The 26,639-nt window shown below is 43.5% G+C and overlaps 1 protein-coding gene across 3 annotated transcripts in view; it reads left to right on the top strand.

Annotated features, from left to right (window-relative positions):
* Positions 1-26,639, top strand: part of LOC119387238 (serine/threonine-protein kinase mig-15) — a gene marked incomplete at its 3' end in the record, with an annotated part of 46,250 nt that overhangs the window by 4,028 nt on the left and 15,583 nt on the right. For all 3 annotated transcript variants that reach the window (XM_049413448.1, XM_049413447.1, XM_037654567.2), the window contains 15 exon segments: positions 3,397-3,462; positions 3,569-3,625; positions 5,307-5,351; positions 5,929-6,009; positions 6,101-6,149; positions 7,797-7,858; positions 7,974-8,064; positions 8,634-8,706; positions 10,249-10,306; positions 10,525-10,579; positions 11,365-11,561; positions 12,489-12,601; positions 13,100-13,311; positions 18,717-18,895; positions 24,263-24,480. In XM_049413448.1, coding sequence (XP_049269405.1) covers positions 3,397-3,462; positions 3,569-3,625; positions 5,307-5,351; positions 5,929-6,009; positions 6,101-6,149; positions 7,797-7,858; positions 7,974-8,064; positions 8,634-8,706; positions 10,249-10,306; positions 10,525-10,579; positions 11,365-11,561; positions 12,489-12,601; positions 13,100-13,311; positions 18,717-18,895; positions 24,263-24,480 — 1,556 coding nt within the window.

Genomic DNA, 26,639 nt, shown 5'->3' with positions numbered 1-26,639 from the left:
TAAAGGGGGTCGTGGCAATGGGAATGGTGAATTCGGCCTGAATTTTCAATTTTTCAATTTATTTATTTATTTTTTTTTTTGCAATTCTGAGACTATCGTTTATGTCATGGTGAAATATTAGACCACAATAAGCAGTAGAAGTTGAGAAAAAGGCATTTTACTATTGTGCTCTTATCAAAAACTATGAGAGAATTGGGTTTTAGAATATGCAAATCTTGCAGCTTTCCCTTGGCATAGTGCCACCATCTTGGCTTCATCCTAAAGAGGACAGATCGGAGCTTCAGATAGCCGCAAAGCCGCATTTGCCCAGTGAAAAATAAAACCAGCTCCCCTTCTGAGTTCCGTTTTCCTAACTTCGAGCTCCATTTTCTCGGCTTTCATTTTTTGAGCAGTTGCTGTCAGTCATCCCTGTGCCATTTCACAAAATATAAAGATATTACTATTTTGTTTTCTGCACTTAGATCCTGAGACATGGGTGAGTGTCTTAAAGCTGTCCATATTTGTCTGCACGTCATAAAAATTTTTATAATTGGCTTTTTGTAAAAGCTGTTATTAAGACAATATGTACAGGACAGGACATCTCAAAAAAATTTTTGTGTGCTTATTTGAATATTAAAAAAAATAAACCAATAGCTTTACGGCACAGAATGGGCCTTTGTGAATATCCTTATCTGAAAACCTTGACGAACATAATGTCTATTTAATTAATTAATTTTGGGATGACAATGGGAGTCTATGAAGTGCTGTAACTCAAAAACTACAACAGATAGCTGAAAACCGATTTCAGTTATGATATCAGCACAACAAATAACGCCTGCATGCCAGATTTTTATTGCTATCTCCTTAAATAACAAAAATAGTTTTCATTGCCACGTCCCCCCTTAACCTAAAGTTAGGTGACCATAGCATTGGACATACATGCGCCACTGGTTTGCGCACCTCATGGCATTGCAGGCCGCGAGAGGGGATATACTGAAAACAAACACATCGTCCACCACCGAAGCTTACTGTCGATAATGAGTCTCCAGCCTTGGTCAAGCCAGAGCCTACCTGAAGCACTATGATGACGTCAGAGCTGCTGAAGTGCATGGCGAGGTCTCGCAGAATGCACCAGGAATGCTTAGACAATGAACAATCACTGCCCCGGAAATACAAACATGAATAGGAGCTGACTGGGACTCCAATAAGAAGAAGCTGATGGATGAGAAAGCAAACCATCACAGCCTCTTGGCTTAAAGCCCTGCGTGCTCAGCAGTGCAAAACTGCTCACCAATGGAGTGGCAGCAAAAGACACAGACAAGGCTGAGAGTAGGAAAATTGTGGTTGGGTGACATGAACTCTAAGCTGCCAGGTACGCTAGACTGAATTGAAGAAATTGATTTGCTTCTTAAGTCAGTGAGGAAGTAAGTTTCATTCTGCTAGTAGTGACAGTTTCGGCTACCTTAAACACGGGCTTAGTCTGGACAACCTTGAAAACCTTCGTTACACCAGTAGTGCAAATGCTGGTTTTCACTGTGCATTTCATCCCTGTAATGCTCAACACATTGGCTTTTAGTGCTGTTGTGCTCTGATTTCATCTTTATTGTTACTAGGACTTGTGCAGCCATTACAGTTCCCTACAGTTGCAGATTGATTGGATCTCTTTTTTTAAGTTGCTTGACGAGTATTGTACAGAAATTTCATCTTGGCGCATAAACTTTCTCGCCTAGCATTTGCATTTGTTGAAAGCAAAAGTTTGCTAATTAAAATGGTCTTAGGATGGCGACAGCCTCTAAACTGCCTTTTTCTGCTACAAAACTACAAATTTATTGCTCTAACGCTGCTCCAATACAGCAAGTTTGCTGCTTCATCCCTGCTTTTATATTGAGGATTTTTGGACACATCCCTTAAAACACCCGGTCTTGTATAATAAGCACATTCTGGCTTGGTGATTACGTCTGATCACGCTTGTACGTAAACTGAAGTAGGTGTGGCACTAGTGCAATTGCTCAAAAACTACTTGCAGCCCACATACATTTTTACTTTGTGTGTGCATGTGTGTTGCTGATAGGTAGTGTTTTCATACTACTAGTAGAAAGTTTATGTTGTAGTTATACTTGTTTTTAGATTGCAAAGCATAACTGGGTCTAACAGATTTGAATTATTTTTCCAAACATATGTTGAGCCAGGACTGACATGAGTTAGTATAATGAAATTGAAAAAAAAAAAAAGCCATTTGAGATTTCATGGCTTCGAAATTTTACATGGCTTGTTTGTGCTGCCAGGAACTGGACGATCTTGAAACTGAAAAATACACACACAGGGTGAAGCGCGTTTCATCCTGTGTGTTTCAAAATCGTCCAGTTCCTGGCAGCGCGAACAAGCCATGTATTCGCACCAACTAGCCCCCATAGCAGCTTTACTTAGAAATTCGTTTTTTTCACTAGCCCATATTATCATGAACATAGGAGGCAGTTATTATTTCTGTATGAGTACGCTCAACTAAAACATTATCTCCATGTCCTGTCTTTTGTAGTTTTACGCAAGAGCTGATGCTACCGATACTAGGTGGCTTTCTTTGAAGGAACACTAAAGTGATACATTAAATCAGTTCAGACAAATTTTATTCTTTCAGAACTCTATTGTCATTAATTTTGCCATCATATGTTAATTACAAGAAGAGAAAATGAAGGTGAAAGTTTTATTTTTTAATTTCGTCCGGAAAGTTTTATTCTGAATTTCGTGCAGATGCACAAGAGTATCACCCTGATGTCACGAATTTGAAGTCTTTTTGCGTACTTTGGCCACATTGGTTCAATGAAATTTTGTGAAACTTGGTGTGTTAAGACTTCAGGTTCCTTGGAACACAATGTAAACAATTATTAACAATCAGTGATTATGTAGGCACTGTCAGACACTATAAAAATCTATGACAACACTGGGAGCTGGTGTGGGAACGCCAAAGCAGTGCTGCCACCTCCATTTTATTATTGTGCATTTACTCGCAAACCAAGCACCTCCTCGCGATTAGTGTCGTGTGTTTGGTACTGTGAAATTCTGATTTACTAATACACAGCTGCGATTGGGTTGCAATGGCGGGATGGGATTCCCAGTAGCTCTATGTTTTGTCCAATTCAGAAGCTTCTTGTTGGAACAACATCTGGTACACATATTTCATATTGGCCATAGCAGGGCCCTCTAAGCTTTAAGCAGACAAATGTCAGATGTACTTACAGGCATGCAATTGCAGACATGCACTTTAGTTTACTTTGACCTGATTCTCGGTCAAGATTGATGAATGAACGAGACACCTTTGGGTGCATGATTTGTTCTTGGCCATGCTTTTGAAGAGCCATGCTGTCTACCATCGTCAGTTTCAGTTGAGTGTTGTTAATTTTTGCACCATTCCTCCTGCAGGACCCTGCTGGTATATTTGAACTAATTGAAGTGGTCGGAAATGGCACCTATGGCCAAGTATACAAGGTTTGTACATTTGCTATACATTTTTGTTGCCCAAACATTCATTTTTCTGGCTTTATAGTACGGAGAAATTTGACACTGACACCTGCAATTGTTTTTTCTATTCCAGGGTCGGCACACCAAGACTGGACAGCTTGCAGCCATCAAGATTATGGATGTTACTGAGGTGGGGATTTCTATGAAGGATAAAAGTGTTGCGCAGAGGTTTCTCACAGGGGTGATGTAGTGCTTAGCTAATTAAGAGCAGTGATAACTGTTAATAAGGCCATTGAGATGCCACATGTAATTTCAGTGTTGTTTTGTCCTGTCGCAGCATTTTCCTTTCTCGTGTTCACTAGCACCCGGAAATGCTTTTGCTTTAGTAATGTGCACGTTGTTTTCAAAGCCCATGTAATAGCCTAAGCTACAGAACTCTTGCAGTTAAACAATAACACTAAGGTTTATCCGGCAGAGCTTGTTTCTTCTTCTTACAGCAGAGCTGTTATGAACGAGGTTTGCCGTATGTCGTAGACAGAAAATTATCATTATTGTGAACTGGCACGCACTCTCTTCGTCTTCGTCCTCTTCTTCCTCTTCTGCTTTGCTCTTAGAACACGTGTGCCAATTTGTCTGGTATGGGGTGCATACCTCCCAACTCTCCCGATTTGCCCGGGAGACTCCCGATTTCCGACCAGTCCTTTCGATTGCACAGGCACGGCCATAAATTTCTCTATAAACAGCCGCCCGAAGTGAAATAACAAAGGACGACAGTTCTATTCATTTTCTGGCCTTGAGGCACCAGAACAGCTTGCAGAGGGACCCTCCCCCATGCCCACTGATGTAAAGGGAAGGGTGCCCGCCGCATAGCTGTGTGGCCTTGGCTATTCACGGTTCGGCACGTTATCTTTATCTCGACAAGGAGTTCTCGATAGCATTACACTGCAGCGCACGCAAAGTCAGCTTCGCCGTCATACAATGTTATGCGATGAAGCATGCTAATTGTGGGAAAAGGCTACCATATTTTGCCGGTCATAGCAGGTTTTGTTGCGCGCGCGTGTGTAATTACACATGTGTGCTCTAAATACGAGCATCGGTATGATCGCCAGTGTGTAAAAGCTTTACCACAATCATTCAGAGCTCTGTATGGCATTACTGCAGCCCTCAGAAGCCAAGAAATAAAAACGTGCGCGTTCTGTCATCCCTCCCCGTCCTACAACTCTCCCGACTTTCGAGGGTCCCTAGGTTGGCAGGTATGGGGATACAAGAACTATGATGGGCTAGAGAATGAGTACAAAGGGAGAGAAAGAGATAGAAAGATAAATTCTTGGTGAAAAAAAAAAAATTATTTATGAAGCGGGATTCAAACCCACGATCCAGAAGCGAGCATTGTAACCACTCTGCTATCTAGGCACGCTAGCAGAGCATAACATAGCCTTGTGTAATATAGCATAGCAAGGGGGTGGGACAGGGAAGTGAGGGTGAGGAGGAGGAAGGTAGAGAGTAAAGCATAGCATAGAAAGAAAGAGAAGAAAGATTGAGAGAGAGAATCAAAGAAAGAGAGAAGGAGATGGAAAGAGGAAGGGAGAAATAGAGAAAAAAGGGTAGAAAGTGATAGAAACAAACAGAGGTAAAAAGAAAAAAAAAGAGCAAGCATAGCCATTTGTAGTATAGTATAGTAAGGGGTGGGAAAGAGAGAGGTGAGAGGGCAAAAGCCTAGCCAAGCCAAGACCAGCTAGGTGCCTGCCAGCTCCATTGTGATCCAGCCTTGCGTGACTTAGTGCAAGCTGCGCTAATTTTTTTTTTTTTTTTTTTTTTTTGCTTCTACAAGACCAAGGCATTTATGCTTCCTTGTCTTTCTTGCATTGCAGGATGAAGAGGAAGAAATCAAGCTAGAGATTAATGTCCTGAAGAAGGTAAGTGTATCGACAAAGCATTATATTCATGATCACGAGTGTTAAGGCTAAACTTTTCATTATTTTACAGCAAGTTTAGTAATGATCCCTTTTGTTTAGCTCCAAGAAATTTTCAGGCAATTTCGCCTGAACTGTAAAGGTTTTTTGTTTTTCTTGTCATTTTTCTGTAAAGTGCTCTTAACTTTGCATAACAGTACGGCAAGTAATGCAAAAAAAAACGGTAAGGTATGCTCAAGTGATGGAAAGACACCAGAGTGGATTTTATATCACGTGCGTATGATTGCTGCACCAGTTGACCCAGAGGGAAAAGTGGGATTGAGCAGGTCTTGTAAAGTGTAAAAGGTAAACTAACCAGTGGTCTGTTAGCGTAACGAAAGGATGCCCGGAGAGAGTCACTATAATAAAGAATTATTTTCTCTTTTTTTTTAATGTGAAGTGTTCGAAAACTTGCAGGCATATATGTTGGGTGCCGTTGATGCAAGACACTTGGGATTGGAGATCTCTTGGAGTGTGTTTTACTTGCCATGGTAGGGTGGTGGCTATGGCTAATGTCTGCCTTTTATCGTTCTCCATGCAGTATTCCCACCACCGCAATATTGCCACCTACTACGGGGCATTCATACAGAAGAGTCCACCAGGCAAAGATGATAAGCTTTGGGTGGGTATTTTTTCTTTGTCTAGTATCCGGAGGATATGTGCATAGTCATCACAGGGATTAGGTCCTCACAAGCTGGTCTTGTCCTTTTCAGCTGGTCATGGAGTACTGTGGTGCTGGTTCAGTCACAGATCTTGTCAAGTGTAAGTCTTAATTTTTTGTCCCTCTGTATTAACAAATGTTTTTTCTAGCCTGTCTGGTTTTATATAGAATTTTTTTTGTTGTCATTAGCTTTTTTGTAGTAACTTTCAGTCGTGAAATTGTCTAGCAAGCGCATCGATGTTGCCCAGTGCATTTAAATACATAGATCAAAACTTTACCTAGGTAGATTGAGATGCATGGTGGTGTCATCTCTCTTACGTCCTTGTCTGCTAGTGTTGAGCATGCTTTCAAATTCACTTTACTAGCGTGCCCAAAAAATGGCAATGCTAAGATTTAGATGTTTTATGAAGATGTCAGTTGGCTCTAACAATTGAGGCTGCTTAGAAAGCAGGCAGCATTGCATGACATGCATTTCATTTTGTAGAAATGATTTACTTACATCGGGACTGACATAATTTGGCAGACTTATTGTTCGTTTTGCAAGATTTATTATTTTTCTGTGTGATCCAGAAAAGGAAGCTGATATATGGCTGCAGAGCTATGTCTTTCCGTGACTGCACTGAAGTTTTTCTAAGTGCAGCGAACAAATGGGGTATAGAATGTTGTCATTGAACTTAAATTACTAGAGGCATCATTGCCAACTTAAAATTTGTTTATTTGTAGAATTCAGAGGTTTCAAAAACGCGGCCCACGGATCTTTCGATGTGCCCGGCCGGCACATGACTGTCTTCATCCAATATTATTAATATTTTTTTTCCTAATAAGGACGTTCATGAGCTGTACAGACATCACTGATCTCAAGCATTTTTGTGAGGCGCCCCATCCGGTCACCATATGTTAAAACATAACCATGAAACAAAAACTACATTTAAGAATCGGCGTCCAGATTTCAGTCATTCTAGAGATCAATATCTATATATTTATCTAAACCTGGCATCATGTCCACTTAAGAAATGACACAAATATGAGATATAGGAAAGGCCATCTGTCAAATGGCATGTTAGTTGACATTTTGTTCAAAGAAAATGTTATGTGTGTGTGCCTGTGTATGTCTGGTTACTCGTTAGTTTCTAAAACAAAGGTACACATTAAATACGCATGAATGAAGCGTAGTTTGTAACAGTGTAATGGAATGTGGGCTTTGCTGTTTGCAGGCTTTCTTTTTTTTTTTTTCTTCAAATATTTCTGCTCTACAAAAAAAAAATACACGTATCATGTTTCGTGCAATCATGCTGGCTTTTATGAATGAAGCAACGTTATGTAGAAGCATTTTTTTATGTGAATACATGAAAATTTAGTGGTGTGCTTGAATATGAAATTTGCAAGAACAAATGTACATGCCTCGTATGTTCTAGGACTATTCTTACAAAGGCTTCTTATGCCCCCTGAACTTGCACCGAGAAAGTCACCACAGTCAATGAACTTGAGCAGCCTTTAGTGCTCTACTAATTGCCGAAACTACATGGGACAGGTTTGTCTTCTGCATCCAATAAGTGAATGCTAGACAAGCCAAGGTCATCTGGCGTGTGTAAGAATTTATGGAAAACAGTGGCTAGCTCATTCGAGCGGCAGCAGTCTTCGAATCGGAGCAATTTAGGAACAGGTTTGGAGCTGAGGTTTGTTAGTGTGCACGTGGATCAAACAGTTCAGAGTGCCAGCCATGACTGCAACCAATGTGGTATTTACAGCAACCAAGGGCCAGTCACTGAAGGAAGAATGGATTGCATACATATGCAGAGAGATCCTCAGGGTAGGAGATAGTTTGCTGCTGTAATTTTTGGTCATTCGTTTTTTTATTTTCACGTTTCCTAGTTACTCACTTCTGCCCTCTCTCCCCTCACACCCCTCTCCTCCTGTGCATTTAGGGCCTGAGCCATTTGCATGCCAACAAGATTATACACAGGGACATCAAGGGACAAAATGTCTTGCTCACTGACAATGCTGAAGTAAAGCTTGGTGAGTAGTACGATGTAGCAATGACCCGAACACGTTTGTGCTTTAGCAGATGAAACTAAGCTCACTTTGATTGCGCTATGCCTCTTAGCTAAGATGGCAAGCTCAGTCTGTTGAAATTACCGCTGTTGGTTTTCAGAGGGGTGGGGGAACTTTGAAGCACTACTCAATGTCTACTACTAAACAATGTCTCATTTCCTAATGAAAACTGACTGAAAGCACAATAATGTTGTTAAATGATCTTGAAGTCTGAGAAGGATAAGGTGAGATTCAGTTATTTGATTTATATTAGGAGATGAATCAAGTGTTAAGATGTTGGTTTGATTGTTCAAAAACGTGATTAGAGAAGCAGAGTAAAGCTGTAGGCGAAGAATATTTCTAAATGGTTAATTTCCTTATTAGGATTTCCTTCGGAACTTGTAGTATGGCCTCGTGGGAAAATTGAAATAAATTTGTACCCTTGCACTCTAGCTGGCTTGCGGACCAATTTTTGAAAAACTCTTGATGTACCTTGCTGCGCGTTTTTTTTTTTCATCAGTTATTAATGTTCAGTACTTGCTTGTTCTGAACAGTGGACTTTGGAGTAAGTGCTCAGTTGGACCGTACGATAGGACGGCGTAACACATTTATTGGAACTCCTTACTGGTAAGTATTCTTGACAGGCGTTTGGTTGTTCGTGCCCTCTTATAAAGCTCCTTATTGTTTTATTGTCATCAGCATCAGGCTGCGTAAACCTTGCAACAGCATTCATTGTAGATATGCCTACTTGTCGAAGGATGGCATTAGCTCTTGTAAAATGTCAGGAGGAGAACATAGAGGCGGAAATCGCCTATGCACTTTGAACATGTGTCAATAGAGTCTTTTAGCAAGTTACGGATATACGGTATGGAATTACAATAGGGTATTACCATACCGCTCCTTTCTTGGTCGTTATGCTTAAGCCGCTACCAGTCCCGGTAACAGTGTGTCCCCTGAACGACAGGTTCCTCGTTAGCGATGCGTAGGCTGAGGACCAACAGTGAGACGTGACAACCCCATATAGTAGTAATTTTTGAAAAAAGCATTTGCGGTGTTGGGGGGCCTTTATTGGAATTAGGAGGGCAAAAGCACAATAAGCAAGAAAGGAGGAGCGGTACGGTAATACCGTACCATGATTCAGTACTGTGTTTACGTAACTTGCTAAAAGACTCTAATATGTAGTACAGTGGATTCTTGGTTAACAGAAATCAGTTAAATGAAATTGCTTCTTAAATAAAACTGCCTCTTATTTAGTTGGTTGTGCACTAACGTGCATTTTTCTCAGTATACGAAATGAGTGATATTATTCAGGTCCCTTCAGGTTCCAATTAATGAGATTCTACTGCATTTTTAAAGTGTAGCATTGACAGCCAAAACTTGACCCTTCAGCATTTCTGTGTTCTCTTCTATAAACGTGGTAATGCGCCCTTGGGTCAGATAACTCTTGGCGTTCAGCATTGAGCCATACTGTGTAAATCAGCTTGGTATTTTAAAAACTACATTGGCATGCTGCACCAGATCTTGCTTTTATTGTTTCGTGCAAAATTTTATTGCAATACTGTATAAAAAGTGCAAGGTTGTGACCCCCCTTGTATAAGATAGAGATGCTTTCTGCATGGCTTTACACTGATGGGCTGAGATGTCCATGGGATACAAAAAGGAACACGCTTAAGGGCACATAAAAGACATAGTGGGATGATAGTTGAAAAATTCTTGGGCATACATACTTGTAGTCGTTATAGTGAGACATGACAAACAATTGCAAAACCTTGGTGGAAGGCATTTGTACTGCATAATCAAAACTGTTCCTTTACGTGATAACTGTAAATATCATTTATAATTGCATTTGTGATGTATGTAGCAATCCTTAAAAAGTATTCTCTTGTTATGGGGATTCCTGTACTTGTTCAGGATGGTGCTTACAATGTGTGAGGTTGCTGCGGACTTGTTTTGTGGAATATGCCCGAATTTAAAGTCAGAAATTTCTCGGACGGAAAGGCGTTATGGCGCAGTTTTGGAAGAATTAGTATAGGTACACTGCTCAAATCCTGCAGACTGAAGCGAATTTTCTGTCCATTTTAAGCACATACGCTTACATTAGAAATAATAAATATACTCGGCAAGAAATATGCTGAAGTTGATTTTTTTTGTTTCCTCTTTAATACACAGGATGGCCCCAGAAGTGATTGCTTGTGATGAAAATCCAGATGCCACGTATGACAACAGGGTAAGTATACATTCAACATGTACTCAGTGGCTGCATAGACTAGTTGCAGAAATGACTCTCTATGGCACTTTGCTGTGTCACATTTTCACCTTTATGTTTGTGTGTTTAGGTTGTCATTAATTCGGTAAGGAACTTGCCATGTATGTCATGGTTTCTGTTGCGGTCAAACTGAGGAGAGGTATTTCCCAACACCCCTGATCTCATGTGTACTGTTTCAGAGTGACCTGTGGTCGCTTGGAATCACTGCACTGGAAATGGCTGAGTCACAACCACGTGAGTCATTTAGCTTTTTCACATCTCTGGGGCTGCGTCGTATGCAAGTACCAGCTTAATCATGCCGGGCCACAATGTGTGCATTAATATCAAAATCAAAAATTGTAGCCTCTGTAGTGGTGCGAATCCCACGTACGCAACCGACCCAACCTGTGGCTCCTTCAGTGCCCTACCAACTCCTTGTTCTGCCATGCAAAATAATGACGAGAAACATAAAGGTGTTGAACCTTACCAAATTATTGAAAACCCACCGTGGCGGTCTAGTGGTTACGGTACTCGGCCGCTGACCTGAAGGTAGGGGACCAAGTCTCGACTGCGTCGGCCGCATTTTTGGTGGAGCTGAAAATGCTTGCGGCCCATGTACTTTAATTTAGGTGCACGTTAAAGAACCCCAGGTGGTTGAAATTTCTGGAGCCCTCCACTACACTATGGCGTTCCTCATAATATCATGGTTTTGGGATGTAAAACCCTGGCAATTATTATTATCAAATTATTGAACAGAAGGTTGCACCTCTCCAAGCTCTGCAAATGGTTTAAGGGGAGCTTTGCCCTAATAATTTCTATGACTGGTGGTGAGAAAGGGGGGCTAGGCTAGGACAGGGCTAAAGGAAGTGCATATTATACTGACTTGGTGTATATTTGAAATATCATGCTGAGTTGAAACACTTACGAAAACTACTCTACCAAGCCATGCAGCTTGGTTGTTATTACTCTTTCGTCCAACTCCCTTTAGAGCGATATAATTTGCCATCGGCTCATAGGCATTCCCGCTGCCCCTTTTTCAGCTTTGTGCGACATGCATCCAATGCGGGCTCTATTCCTAATTCCTCGAAACCCGCCGCCTCGGCTCAAGTCACGCAAGTGGGCAAAGAAGTTTCACAGCTTCATTGAGACCGTGCTGGTCAAGGACTACCAGCAGAGACCCTACACAGAGCAGCTGCTCAAGCACCCATTCATCAAGGATCAACCCACCGAGAGACAGGTACGTACCCAGTTCTTTGAAGCACCTGTCATATTGAGAAAGTTGGCTGTAGCAATACATTGAATGCTTCGTTTTTCAGCGTGTTTTTAGGCTGAAATTTTTGTGCTGTCATTGGCACGTGAAACATGGAATGGGGGCGCCCACTGCAGTAGCCCAGCAGCTGTGGTATTAAGCTGCTGGGCATGGGGATGCAGGTTCTGTCCCCAGCCATGGTGCCACATTGTGCCAAATGCACAATAGATAACTCCGTATGGCCAAATTCAATGCCCTATGGCTTGCGTCATATCATAATGGCTTTGGCACGTAAAACACCAGAATTTCGTATCTTAATTTTCAAAATCAAGAGCGTTCGTGTTTTTGTATGTGTGCATAAAAAAAGGGGGTAACATTGTAGTGGCACTTTTGTACTTCCAGACATGTCAGTGCATCTCTAACCAACATAGCTGTTTAAATGGACCCTTTTCGGCCCCCATTTCCTTTTGTTGTTTGCATTTCATTTATCCTATTCCCTTATTTGTTCCACTGAGTGAAGCAGGAATGATGTAACATAACATTGCATTATAAAAAAAGTTAATGAATGCGGGATGTCGCTGGAGCCTACGTTTCAAAAACGAGTGGACTTGTCTTTAAGAAGCATTGGCTCCAGCAACACCCCATGTTCACGAATTTTTTTCATTTCTTCTAGCTCCCATCTTCCCCTGTACTACTACCCCCCCCCCACACACACATACTTCTTTTTCTTTTTTTTGAGCAGCATTAGATTGTAATAGTTGCATCTAAAATAAGTATTCTGAAAGAAGTGTATCAGTTGTGAGGTTGTGTATTTGTCTAGCAGTGTACTATCTGGAAGGGGGGAAAAACAATTGTAACTTTTTTTTTTATTTTGCACCATTGTGCACAAGTCTCACTTGTCTCTCCTGGGTAAAGGTGCGCATTCAACTCAAAGACCATATGGACCGATGCCGTAAACACAAGCGCTCAGCCACAGGAGCAGGAGGTCCCAGGGAAGTGCCAGGAGGGCCCGACGATTACCGATACAGGTTAGTGGCTCGCTGAAGCCCTTGTTGTTGGCAAGCATGGCCACAAGTGCACTAGTTGACACTTGCTCACCTAGATCACTGCGCCAATAGCCAAGAAAGTGAACGAGAGGGTGGTCACTGTGGTAGCCCGGTGTATCACACCTGTAGCATAAAAGCATGTGCCCCTACCTGTGACAATTGTTGTTTCGTGCACTTTCGTTTTCCCCGCTTGCATACCTCAAAACACAAATTTCTTTTTTCAGCTAATTGCCAGCTTTGTTGTGTGCTTCTTTTGTGTCCCTGCAACTTACAAAAAAAAAAAAAAAACAAATCGGACACCCTTGGGTAACTTTATTATTATCACATTTTTGTTACTGTTTCTAACCAGAGAGCAATGCACTGACAAAAGGTGTTCTTGGATTTTGTTTGACAGACTGCAGGTGAGGGTAGCCTCGGCGTGCCTGCGGGGAAAGTAGCGTTATGGTTGGTTACTCAAGTGTGGGTTTCATCTCTCTGCAGTGGCAGCGAGGGTGAGGACGAAGATGGTACAGCAGGCGAGCCGGGCTCCGTAGAGCCGGCACAGCGCGACTTGACCCTGAAGCGGAACTTCCAGCAGTTACAGGCCCGGGATGGTACGCTCACTGCTCCACAGCAGCAGCAGCCGCAGCAACCAAGCAAGCCTCCCGAACTTCCTGCCAGGCCACCACCAGTGCCACCACAGAGGGTTATAGGTGAGCAGTGTCCGTATTCATTGTGAGCAAGTTTTGTTGCGATAATTGTTGCATATCTTCTTCTGGGTAGAAGTCGCGGTCTTTAGATCAGCCATGCAGCTCTTGTGTACAGATGTAGTGTTTAACGTATGTGCCTCTATGCATGCTACAGTGGACTGCCGATTCAACTAACTAATTGTGGTCGGATACAAGCTTATTAGTCGGCAGCATTTCCTCATCAAAGGCAGATGAATGCAAGCATGCACCACGGACGTCATGAGCAGGACTATTTCTTTAGTCGCAGATGTGATGGGCTGCCGCTCTTAGGTCATCTGGGCGGGGCCTCTCCGGACTTCTTAAATTGTATCCGACTATAGAAAACTGAACGTTCAATGTGGCCGGGATGCATTTTCGACTGCAAAGCGTAGCCTTGGAGATTCGAATACGCTCTTGCTGACGTCGGTCAGTGGCAACAAAGAGGACGGTGATGATATAGCTAGTAAGTCGTACTGCCTTTCTCTCAGCTGGGAAAGTGACCGCCAGAGTGAAGCCAGGCATAGCAGCGTGCAGTTGAAATTAACCATGGTAGACCCAATTTGCGTGCAAATGAAAACTCTTTAAAGGGGCCCTGCAACACTCTTCCAAGTAGCCATGGAATGGCTTCATTAAAGGAACTTATTTCCTCACGAATCGACCACCGCAAAAATTTTTAGAATTCGTCCAGTATGAGTGAAGTTGCAAAGATTTGTCACACGCTGTAATTGCTTTCTCTCATCTCTCGTCCCCACGAAAGTGCTGGAAGCTAAGCAGCAAGGGGTGGCATGGGGGAAGAAGGTATGTCGCGCGCCTCGTGACCTTGAGCACATTTTTTTTTTCTTTTTTTTTTTCTTCGGGCATGCGACGTACTTTCAGTGCGATCGCACGTGCGGGCAAGTGACTGCCGAGTAACTGCCGAGCACAGTAACTACCGAGCACGCCATGTTCAAATCAGCCAATGGCGTGGCCAATGGCAGTGACACCGTAAGCGTCGTTTTTGTTGAGAGAAGAGGAAGCGCTTTTTAGCTGACTAAATTCCAGGCCGCATGTTCTGTGGAGCCTTGTCTGCCTATCGGCAGAGTTTTCTGACCATGCTGAGAAATGGTTGCAGGGCCCCTTTAATACATAGAATTCTATGGAGCTTGGCTGGGCCATGCCACTTAGATTGAAAAATTTAAAAATTATAATCGCTGATCACTCACTTACTCTAGTGCAACTTTACTGAAAACTTCCTTTATGGGTGCGACGCTCTTCATACTGAATGTAAGAACACAGTAATGGAATTATTACCTCCCATAGACGGCAGATTGAATTCATTGGTTGGACTGTTGAATTCGCTTCTTGCTCAGATTACCTCAATGGTGACCGCTTGCACCCATTAGCAACAAAGATCGCCATCGCGGCGGCACTCTTGTTGAGTGTATATGAAGGTGATGTCACTCTAGCGCAAATCCAAACAAATGTGATCGCTTGCAAACGTAGTACAAGGAGAGCATAATTCCTGATTTTCTTTTTCAAGGGGCCCTGCAACACTTTTTCAGCATGGTCAGAAAACTCTGCTGATTGGTAGTCGAGGCTCCCGAGAACACGCGAGCCAAACATAGCGCAGCATGCGGCCTGGGATTTACAATAAATTCGCAAAGTCAGCTAAAAAGCGCTTCCTCTTCTCTCGACAAAAAATTACGCTTAAGGAGTCACAGGCAGGTTCAACGCCATTGGCTGAATTGAACATGGCGCGCTCGGTAGTTACTGCGGCTGCCGCAAGAGGCTGCCACTCGCCCGCGATCGCACTGAAAAGTGCACCACACGTTCGAAAAAAAAAAAAATAAAAGAAAATGTGCTCAAGTTCAGGAGGCGTACGTGACGTACAGTAAAACCTCGTTAATTCAGACTCACTGGGACTGTGAAAAACTTTCGAATTAAGCGGGTTTTCGAATTAACGAAACATACAAAAAGCGGGATACAAGGAACTTTGAATTACTGAAAGTAATCAGAGGTGGTCGTTTGGCCTTCTAGTTTGCGGCTCCAAGGGTTGTTTTCCAGCAATACCCGGTCCCATTTTTGCCGCAAACCCGGGAAAACTGCGGGCCTCGCTGCTGTCAGCGCAAAATAAAAGAAAAAAAAAAGTCACAGTTTCGCCGCAAGGGCGAAGCAATGAATGTGATAGCAAGAAATTAATGCTATACGAAGTGAGGCTCGCCTATGGATACTCTCAGTTTGAACAGCGCTCCTGTTGCAAAGGCGACCGAAGCAGCGAAGGAAACTAGCGTGCTTCAAGTGTCGAGCTGTGGCACTTGATAGTTCGCGCTCATCTTCTGTTTGTTTGTTTAGCGGCGTCCCTGAGCTCGAGTGACTTTCGTACGCGCCGTAACATGAGCGCGGACATCACGGTGAAATCTTGAAACATTCCTCTTCCCCTCACCACGAGAAAACCGCGCGAGCAGACAGCGGAAGGGCAAGGTTCTCCCATGCGCAAATATTAGAAGAAGCGAGCGAGCCCGCCGACGACTTTTAAATGCGCCCGTCGGGCTCCTAGCGCCATCTCGCTGGTAATGAAGAAACTCTTATTATCGCCTGCCGTCTCCGAGTCCATCCAGCGGTAAAGCGTGTGTATATAACGCTCGCCGTTAGCTACGTGGAGGATCTGCGTTTCGTGGCGTAGTGGATAGTGCCACTCGCTGCGGAGCAAGAGGTCCCTGGTTCGATTCCGCGCTTCGGAAGCATTTTTCTGAATTATTTTTCTTTGGGGCTTTTATATATATATACATACTTATACATATACGGTGCATGACGACGGCGACGGCACAATCCAGCCGAGACTGTACATATAATTGCTATCGCAATAAAAAGGAAGTCTTGTGGTCAGCTGAAATGCATGCCTGCGGAAAAAAAGGTGTGCTTCACTGCAGCACAGTGGTGACACGCGTGTAGCATGTCACCTGCTCCTCACAGCGTCAGCGTGCCATGATGCAACCATTCGCCCATTCTTTCTGGTAAAACAAAGAATATGATAATGGCCAGTGTGACGGAATCCGCAATGTGTTCTGGCTGGAAAACATGATCATTGAAGTTTTCGAACTGAGTTTTCGAAGTAGGCGTTGCAGGCAAGCACTCCGCCAGCAGTGCAAGTGCGCAAATTGTCATAGCAACCGCCAATCGGAGGTTCGTATACATCATGAATTCCGTCAGGTCGTCCTTTATTATCTTTTCTTTTCCCAAAAAGAATGGATAAATCATGACACACTGACGTGAGAAGCATGCGACATGCTGCCCGCGTGTCACCGCTGTGTTGCAGTGAAGCACGTCTTATTTTCCGCAGGTGCACGTTGTAGCTGACCACAAGACTGCGTTTTCTTTTACAGCGAAAGCTGTTATGAGATCATTTCACCGGCCGTTTTTGGCGCCGTAGTTGTCCGCCGCCGCCGCCGCCGCCGCCGCCGCCGGTGTCCGTAACCAGTATCGATCGAAATAAGAAAAAAAAACGAAATAAGAAAAAAATTCCAGGATGGAACGAGGTTCGAACCTGGGCCCTCTGCGTGGGAGCCCAGTATTCAACCTCTGAGCCATGCCGGTGCTTGAAACTGCCTTGCAAAAAGGTCCTATACAGGCTTCATGTCGGGAAGGAACCACATTAGCATATGCAGTATAGCGTGGTAGAAGAGTAAAATAAGCACCAAGCGTCGCACAACGCGAATTCTGTAACCAGGCGTCACACAATGCGAATTGCGCAACGAGTAGGTTGTGAAATGCTTCCAACCCATTACAAACACCTCTGCCATAATTCTTCGTCGTCATCAGGCACAGCATCAACAAAGTGCGCATAATGCCTTACATGCGTTTAGCAGGTACCACGGATCTCCGTAAAATGACGAAAAATGGCACAGTGCCTGCTGCCCTACTTCTCAGAAATTAGAATGATTTAGAGCGTAGTGGGTTCCTCGCAAGTGCACTTGTATTGGTTGCCAAGGAAGCCTATAAGCGCAGATCCATTTCCTTGGGGTCTCAGTAAAATTACAATGCTTTATAGCGTAGTGGGTTCCTCGCAAGTGCACTTGGATTGGTTGCCAAGGAAGCCCATGAGCGCATGATCCATTTCCTCGGGGTCTCAGTAAAGTTCTTCGTGCCCCCCCCCCCCCTCTCTCTCCCACGTCAACGTATGTTATACAGCATGGCGGGAGAGGGAAAGAGCGAGCGGGCGTCACCCAATGCAAATTACATAACTGGTGGGCCGTTTAAAGCTTCCAACCCATTACAAAGGGCTGAGCCATAATTCTTCATCGTCATCAGTCGTCGCGTCAACAAAGTGCACATAATGCCTTTCAGACGTGTAGCTGGTGCCTCGCTTCTCCGCAGAATGACGAATAATGGCTTAGTAGGTGCTTCCCAACTTCACAAAAATTGTGATTTATGGCGTAGTGGGTACCTTTCTAGTCTACTTGTATTGTAGCCCCAAGAGAGCTTACAACGGGCTCTAGAAACGCCGCTCTTCCAGCTTTCGCTGTGACTGTGCTGCGGTTTCAGCGCAGGCTTGGCGTTTTTTTTTTTTTTTTTACTTTCTTTTTGCGCTAGCACCAGCGAGGCTGGGTTGCTTCAACTGTCACTCATTAATATCGCTACACTGCATTGCCCTGTGGCTCCTAATGGCCGTCGCTTCCTCGGAGTTGCGGTGAAATCGGGATCGGGAATTGGCACATGGCACCCAGAGTTTTCGAATTAACCGGGCTGGCACTGACCGCCACTTCAAAATATCCACTCAGATTTACATTGCAAAATACGGGACTGCAGAAACCCTTCGAATTAAGCGGGATTTTGAAATAACCAAGTACGAATTAATGAGGTTTTACTGTACCTTCTTCCTTTGTACCATCCCCCCCTGCTTAGCTTACAGCGTGCGACAAATCTTTGTAACTCCGCTCGTACTGGACGGATTCTAAGGACTTTTGCGGTGTTCGATTCGTGAGGCAATAAGTTCCTTTAGTGAAGCCATTCCATGGCTACTTGAAAAAGTGTTGCAGGGCCCCTTTAAGTCCACCTAATAAATTTTATTTTCTTGGCTGAACAAACTCTTTCGATTGTCTGATCTTCTTTTACTAAGTACTCATCTGTTCCCAGCATGTCTAGAACAGAGATCAGCGAATGTGTTCCAGTTCAGCCTATACGGTAGGCTCGCAATTTCTGCTTAAATGGAACACCTGCCTCCAACATGATCAATTTCGTATTTGAATTCTGCACCCCTGTTCATCTCTCAGTAAACAGAACTCCTCTTAAACGGAACGTTCTCTTCCTGATCCCTTCAGGTTCTGTTTAGCGATAGTGTATTGTATGCTGAACCATAAAGTATCAGTCACACCCAGTAGTAAGTGTTTTGCCTATGTTTCTACATGACGCAGTGGTGCCCGATCCCCCGCCGCCCAGCAAGCCATTGCCACCAATTCCCGTGGAGGAGGAGCGCAAGCCAGCTACACCGCCACGCAACCATCAGGCTGGGGGAGCCCGCGGAAGCTCCTCATCCCACCAGCAGCCCCTGCCACCTCCACCAAACAGCAGAGGCCCCAACCGCAGGCCTGAGGTTGGCTGCCTTTTCTTTGCATTGTCATGGGAAATCTCTGCATGAATGGTTAAAAAGGTCACTTGCACTAAAGGATGCAGACAGGAGAGAAAAATGTTTCTATCTCTCTGTTCTGTCTTTAAATCATGTGAAGAAGCTACTTTGCCTCATTTGCTGACATAATTTATTACTACAAATTAGGGGTGTGCGAATATCAAAATTTTCTACTGCAAATTGACTGCGAATGCATAACTTGAAATACGAATCGAATACCGTATATTCAAGAGGGGTGATTCTTTCACCAGTAATCTTTTTATTTGACTACATATTTACCGTACTATCGGTCTACGGAAATTTAAATTTGTGTCACTGACAGTACATTTTTGAAAAATTGCCAAACTTTGATTTTTCAGCGACAGCCTCTGGCTGACCCCAAATTCAGGGGCCTTTTTTCACAGTTTTCTCTAATGCGCTAAAGCCGAAAATATCTCTCACAAGTCTACGAAAGGTTTTTTGCTAATTAAGCAAAAATTATGCGACTGCACTCGATATTTATTTAGTTATAAAATCCCAAACATGCCATAATTGCAAAACTAGCGAAAATTGCAACATTTTAGGGTTGTTTTAAAAAAAATAATCATCAACCCGACCATGACTGCTAAATATTGTGTTGCAAAAATATGTTGCATTAGTTTGTTTTAATTGAGGAAATTGAGCCTATTTGAATACCCATGTATGGTCTTAACATCGATGTGTGTCGTTATGATAAAATAAATTTAATAGACATATTTAGTTCGTAGCTTGCTTTTTTGGTTTTAATGACGATTGACCCAGCTTGTGTCTTTTTGACCGTTTTGAGTCACAGAACAGCTGAGCTTGAATTTTCAGAGCTCCTCTGTCTGTATCCCTACCAGTACATTGAGACAGGCGGCACGCGAGAGCGCGTACAAATGAAAGCTCGTGGTGCAGAGCGCAAATCTTTCTACACGTCAGCCATTTTAGTTCACATCATACCATGTATCTAACGCAAAAGAGAATTAACTAGTATTTCCCTAACAGTACGGGAAAATGTTATTGTTGCGCTAGTGTGCCTAGACCCAATTGCTCACTGCTGGGTGGTAGAAAAAGGGGGCCCGAAAGTGAGGTTCGCGTTTGTTTCCTTAACGAAAATGATTATTAACTTGCCCTAAGACTTCTTGAGGGCCATATCTCAATGAAAATGCTGCAAAGATATCTTTCTGTACTTTATTAATAATAACAGCCTTCGTGTTACCATCTTCAGCTTCATACTTACCCTGATTTTCTTCCATCAAGCAAAGAAATTTGTGGACTAGAGTTGGTTGCAATAATGTGCAGGTGGCTCGAGCATTACCATTGTATGGGAATATTAACACAGTTGCGGTCCTAATATTTCGACGAATTTATCATTTGCCGAAATGGGTTGAGATGGTGGGTGAGGATTTCATGAATCTTCAAGCGCCACACGTTCATGTTGTGCATTAAATAGTTTATTCACGTCACCTAGAACGAGGAATATCCAGTCGGGTAATCAAATTTTGCACACTGTAGATTCAGAACTCCTTCCACTCTGTGTCTGCACACCGCGTTATGTACAGGAAATTCCCTTGGTCCGATTTGATGTGTTTCCGCATGTGGGTTGCCTGAATCCCTTGAACCCGTCTGGCAAGTTTCCATTCCTCCTTCTTCAGTTCTCTGAAGGCTTCCACTTCACTCTTCTCCACATGCAGTAAGAAAACCTTTTTAAGTTTACTGGCTACAATAGTAACGAAATCACTTGCGCACTGAACGACCTCGGTGGAAGGGGAACGCAGGTTGCGTAGTGTGGCTTGGTGTTTCACAACGCCACCGACGCCGTCACAGGCATTTTTGCCGTGCCCCATTGCCGAAAAAAGCCACTTGGTTGTGTGAAGCTGACTGCATTGCAATTCGTGCAGTTGGAAGCGGTTCTTATAATGGGCAGCTACTCCATCACTCACAATTGGTAGTTTCGTGTAAATTGGAGCATAATCTTCAATGTGATCCTTGGTTTTTCTCAGAGCCAAGCAAGCATGTGCAGAGTCTTGGCGAACATCGTCGCTAATTATTGCGTAGTTCCATGTCGACTTCCTCTGTAGTCTGGAAACCCCGATTGGACTGACTGGATTCCTCTTCCATATGCTCAATGCCTTCTTTAAAGTTCCCAAAGCAATTCTGAGCACTGTGTCAACTCTGAGAGCTGTGTCAGCTTCCAACACTTTCTTTAGATTGTCAATTCCCAAGTCTATGACACTGCGGAAATTCCTTTGAAACCTGATCTTTTGCTTGTGTCTGTTTAAGTAGTCAGCGCAGCAATTTCGCTCAGGAAACTTTGCCATCAGAACTGCGCCACAGTGCTGTTTCTCAGTCATACAGTAGGTTACAGTGAGTATAAGGCACACTCACTTTGGGGTGAAGGTAGCGTCCAAGGAAGTTCTTAGTGGAATAACGAAAGTTCAGTAGCCGGGTCGCAGCTGATGTCTTGACACCATAGTTTACGTGAAGAGAGCTGCTTCCACTGGGCTTCTTACACACTCCGCAATTTCTATCTTATCTACTTACGAAATAACTTATTATTAATAATAGAGGACAACACGAGAGTAACTACAAAATGATGAAAAAAATGTATCATTGACACGCGTACAAAACAACACGACTTCTTCATTCAAGTTCTTTATCCAGACTGACATACGGTCCACACCCAAAAAGCTTCTTTTCAGGGGTGAGGGGAACGCACTCTCCCGTCTGGGTCCGACCGCTGCAGGTGCACCTCGGTGCGTCTCGCATTTCACGATGGTCATGTATTCTTTGTCACAGGTTCTCGGAGTGCTTGGCTGTGATACGTACTTTTGTTTCCGCCTCTTGCGGCTGGTATTTTATTACACTCTGGTCTTGCTGTAGGCGCTCTAGCGTGCCTGCTGCCTCAACGTGGTGCCGTAGTATAGATACAGACAGAGGAGCTCTGAAAATTCAAGCTTAGCTTTTCTGTGACTCAAAACAGTCAAAAAGACACAAGTTGGGTCAATCGTCATTATTAAAACCAAAAAAGCGAGCTCTGAAAATTCAAGCTCAGCTTTTCTGTGACTCAAAACAGTCAAAAAGACACAAGTTGGGTCAATCGTCATTATTAAAACCAAAAATGCGAGCTATGAACTAAATATGTCTATTAAATTTATTTTATCATAAGAACGCCACACATCGATGTTAAGACCATACATGGGTATTAAAATAGGCTCAATTTCCTTACTTAAAACAAAATAATGCAACATATTTTTGCAGCACAATATTTAGCAGTCATGGTCGGGTTATAGTTCATCATTTTCGTAAAAATCAATGATGATTATTTTTTTAAAACGACCCTAAAATGTTGCAATTCTCGCTAGTTTTGCAATTATGGCATTTTCGGGATTTTATAACGAAATAAATAACGAGTGTAGTCGCATGATATTTTGCTTAATTAGCAAAAACCTTTCGTAGACTGAAATATTTTCAGCTTCAGCGCATTAGTGAAAACTGCGAAAAAAGACCCTTGAATTAGGGGTCAGCCAGAGGCAGTCGCTTTGCCAAGTTCAAAGTTTGCCAATTTTTCAAAAATGTACTGTCAGTGACACAAATTTAAATTTCCGTAGACCAATAGTACTGTTGGTGTAGATTTACGAAAAATTAACACTGATGTCCACAATGCGTTAATTTTTTAGTGATAGGCCTCCAAAGTTCTGAAATCTGAAAGTTGCAGAATTGCCTTTTTCCACCTCTTGTGAAGCGCGAATTTTTCCCTAGAAATCCATGAAAATTTCTACAGAATGAAGGTTCATTTCTTTCTATAGAGACATTTGCCCATCTCATATAAAAATTTCGTGCAAAACAAAAAAATAGTCGGGGACCCCCCTTGGTCTGTCCTTATCTGAACTCCTACAGATGCTTTCAAGGTCAAATTGTCATTACAGACGGAAGTGGGTTATGAACATAAAAATGTGAAAGTGTTAATGTACAACACTAGCTAAACATTTCATAAATTGGTGATGTTCAATGGTTGGTTACAATTGGTAGGGGACTGTGGTTCCACTCTTTCGCAGTGCATACTAAAGAGGACTGGTATAAAGTACTTAATTCTGCCAAGTTTAGTAGAATTGTCTAGTCAGTGTGAAGTTAATCAAGAGGAATTCATTGCACAGACAATGGTGATAAAGTATATTATGAAAAATTCATTAACGAAAGATCTCATGACGGGATGATGAAGTCATGAGTTGGATTTCATTGCAGTTATGCTTGCAATGTGGTTGTAATTAGAATAAAAACAAACAATGAATTGCACCCCCGAATTTTGTCATCAAAACTTTATTTTTGATCTTCTTTTCTTCGCTTAATTATTGCGCCCGGTACTTGCCCCCCAGTGAGAGGCAACAGCACTGAAGGGGCTACATCACCATTTAGTGAGGTGGCCACCTGCGTTGTGCGCTTTCACCTTGCTTTGTCTGTCTCGGTGCTGTTTCTCCCTAGGGCAGTATTCATGTTACACAGCTGCCTTCAAGGTAGAGGCTATGGAGTGTGTGCTCAAGCACGGCAGCGAACACTTCCGGCAGCACACACCATAAGCCACGGACACTGTCATGCGTCATTCCCATTAATCTAACGGCGACATAGACACCCCTTATCTCAAAACAGTTTAGACAGCAAGAACTCTCTCAGGTGTGGGAACACGCGTCAGAGTATCATCTGTGAGCTCTTGAGTAAAGTGGCATGCATGCAACATCTATGTTGTCGTATGGCTAGATGACACAGGATGATACTAAACTGCCTTTGGAGTATGAGATGCCTTTGTAGTATGAGATTGCACAACACGTCGACGACTGCACGATCTGATCACTGGCTTGTCTGATCCTCATGATAAGTGCTTCCTCTTCCTCACTGTATGATCACATTACGTTTGCACCATGCTTTCTTTATGCGAGTCCAGTTTCTAACCTTTTAAAACGTGGACAGATTCATTGCTGCCTACAATACTGTTGTGGATCGATCAAATAAGGAAGAAACTAGAAACAAGGGATGAAGGCTAGAACACACAACATCAGCACAGTGTATTTGATACTTCTTACAGCAGCTAAGTCTCTAAAGCAGACCTAGCAGGCAGATGTATCACCGGCAGCATCATCTAACAGTCGTTGAAGTAATGGTCAAACCAGGCGTCCTCCGCATTGCAAACTTCGCAAGTTCGGTTTTTCTTTTTTCTTTTCTGAACCCTGTGCAGGGTATTGAACTAGTAAATTGGATCTAATGCGCCTTCCCGTATTTCCTCCCTTTCCTTCTTTTCGTGTGCTTCTTTGTGACAGCGGCTGCCCTGTTTTCTTACAGGAGCTGGAAGTGCTAGCGCAACAGCTGAACGAGCTTGCCCTGAGCGGTGCTGGGGGACGGGGCTCGAACGGAGCGCGCCTGGCGCCATCTCAGAGGCTGAATGGTGCCCAGCCCAGGCCGCCTGCTTCATCCGAGATGGTGGGCTCAGACTCTGACGAGGACGATGGGCTCATCCAGAATGATGGCACCCTGCTGGCATCAGACCCACCAAGGCCCTTGTAAGTGCCCTCTCTGTCTTTTGCTTCATCTGCTTGGTCATCAGAGAAGTTTACCATAGGGGCCTCAACCTCAAAGGTTGTGTCAATACAGTCGAGCCCGACTATATCGAACCCATTTATATCAAATTATCCCGTATATCGAACAGTTTCTAAATGCGGTAAATTTACATTGAGAATATATAGCAAAAGTTACTGTTACATCGAACGAAAATAGCAACGACAACCGATATATCAAACTCCGTGATCCTCAAAAGTGCCCCAGCAAGTTGGCTTTCCCCCGCGGTGACGGGGAAAACTGCCGACGCCACCCTAGAAAAAGTGGTTTAGACCCGGCTGTGCACGGGCAAACACCCCCCTGCAAAAAAATGATCCTGGCCTGCTCGCAGCTTACAGCCAATCGGAGGCCGTCATGCTTTCTCCGAGGCGCGGAGGCAGTACAAGTGAGCGCCATTTTTTCTTTCTTTATGCTTGCGTGCCTGCTGCTGCCTCTTTTCCTCGAGTCCTCATTCAGCGTGGTCCGTGCTGCTGGTGTTGCCTGTTGGCGCTCTGTGAACTTTCTTGGCGCGCTGTCGTCATGGCTTGTGCAAAGAGGCAGAATTTGCCGTTGGCCGCCGCGTACAAGATTTCATAGAGCTCTTTCTATGCTGAGTAGATCGTGGGCAGATGTCATGAAGGAGACAATCAGAACTGCTTTAGGCATGCCGGCTTCCGTATGCCTGGTGATGACACCCCAAATTACGATGACAGCACTGAAGACACCGCAGGTTTTTCCGCCGAAGTTTGGAGTGAGCTGGCAGAGTTCCCGGGTGCTATCGACGGATCGATATTCGACGAGTTCGTCAGTGCAGACGATGATATCGCCATCATGGGCCAGCTACAAGATGAGGACTACGTTGCAGACGTCGTGCCGACCACGAGCCAAAGCGACAGCAATAAAGAAATTGACGATGGCCCGTTGCCTACATCCTCCGAGGTGATTAGTGCACTTGCGTTGGTCCGGCACTATTGCGTGGATATGGAAGGTTGCGGCCTCAGCTGCCCGACTCGGACAACGTGGAGGCTGCGTGCTGTCGCAGGCAGCGAAGTCGTTGAAACATAAGAAAATCCAGGACTATTTTGTTCCAAAGTAGGGCACGCAAGTGAGCCACCATATTAATAAAGTACTTTTCATCAAATCCTATAGCGGGCCTATATTGAATTATGCCATATATCGAACTAATAAACGTTTTTTGGCGAGTTCGATATACCCGGGTTCGACTGTATTGGGGCTTCGAAGAATGGGGCTTTGCTTTCAGAGTTTGTGTCTTGAGTTTGCACTGCCACTACAGCTAGAAGGCAAAGCTGCATTGAACACTGAAATAAATGCGAATGAGGGAAATGCCTTTGGGATATGTCGATTTTAAGGGTTAGGAGTAAGCTCAAGTGTTGGTTTGTTGTTAATGTGCTGAGAGACTAACTTGCCGCTAACAGCCATGGCAATTCAGAATGGGGTATGGGCAGTCCATTCATGGGACTCCTACAGAATATCTCTCATGTGCCATTTCATTTAGTCATGGCTATTGCATTGCAGAGCCTTGAGTCTTTTTCAACTTTATTACATTCCACGCCTTTCGTGGCTGTCACTGCGACTACAGATATAAGCTCATTGATGCAGTTTGCGTGTGGTTTCCTTGTGGGGCTTGCAAAGATTAGCAGAGTGAACGTGGCTTAGTTATATTAACATTTCGGAAACCCTTGTTTGTTCATTTACCTGTGTGGAAAGTTCGGGCTGCCAGATTGTCATTTGATTACACATTGCCCTGAAGCATAGGAGAAAAAGAAGCACTCTAGCCCTTTGAGGGTCGAATTTTTTCACGAAATGCAGTCCGCAAATGTGTAATTTTTTTATTGCTGAAATAAATTCTTCAGACGATTCTATTTGAGGAAAAAACTGTCAAAAATTTTTTGTGTGACCGTAAAGTGACAAGAAAATCATTTTTGTTGTTACATACACATGGTTTATTCGTAGTAACTTCGAGCAAAATCTTAAAAAAAAAGAACTTATACAATCTTTTATAAATAAAAATTGTGCATTGTATTAAACATAGCTCACAGGCATATAAAAATAAGTGCACCAGAGTACTTTTCCGGTGAAAAATGTTCGTGCTCCCCAAAACAGG

The sequence above is a fragment of the Rhipicephalus sanguineus genome, chromosome 3 (assembly GCF_013339695.2).
Source record: "Rhipicephalus sanguineus isolate Rsan-2018 chromosome 3, BIME_Rsan_1.4, whole genome shotgun sequence".
NCBI classification, from domain to species: domain Eukaryota; kingdom Metazoa; phylum Arthropoda; class Arachnida; order Ixodida; family Ixodidae; genus Rhipicephalus; species Rhipicephalus sanguineus.
The sequence above is the reverse complement of the archived record's forward strand: the minus strand, read 5'-3'. Positions and strand labels throughout refer to the sequence as shown.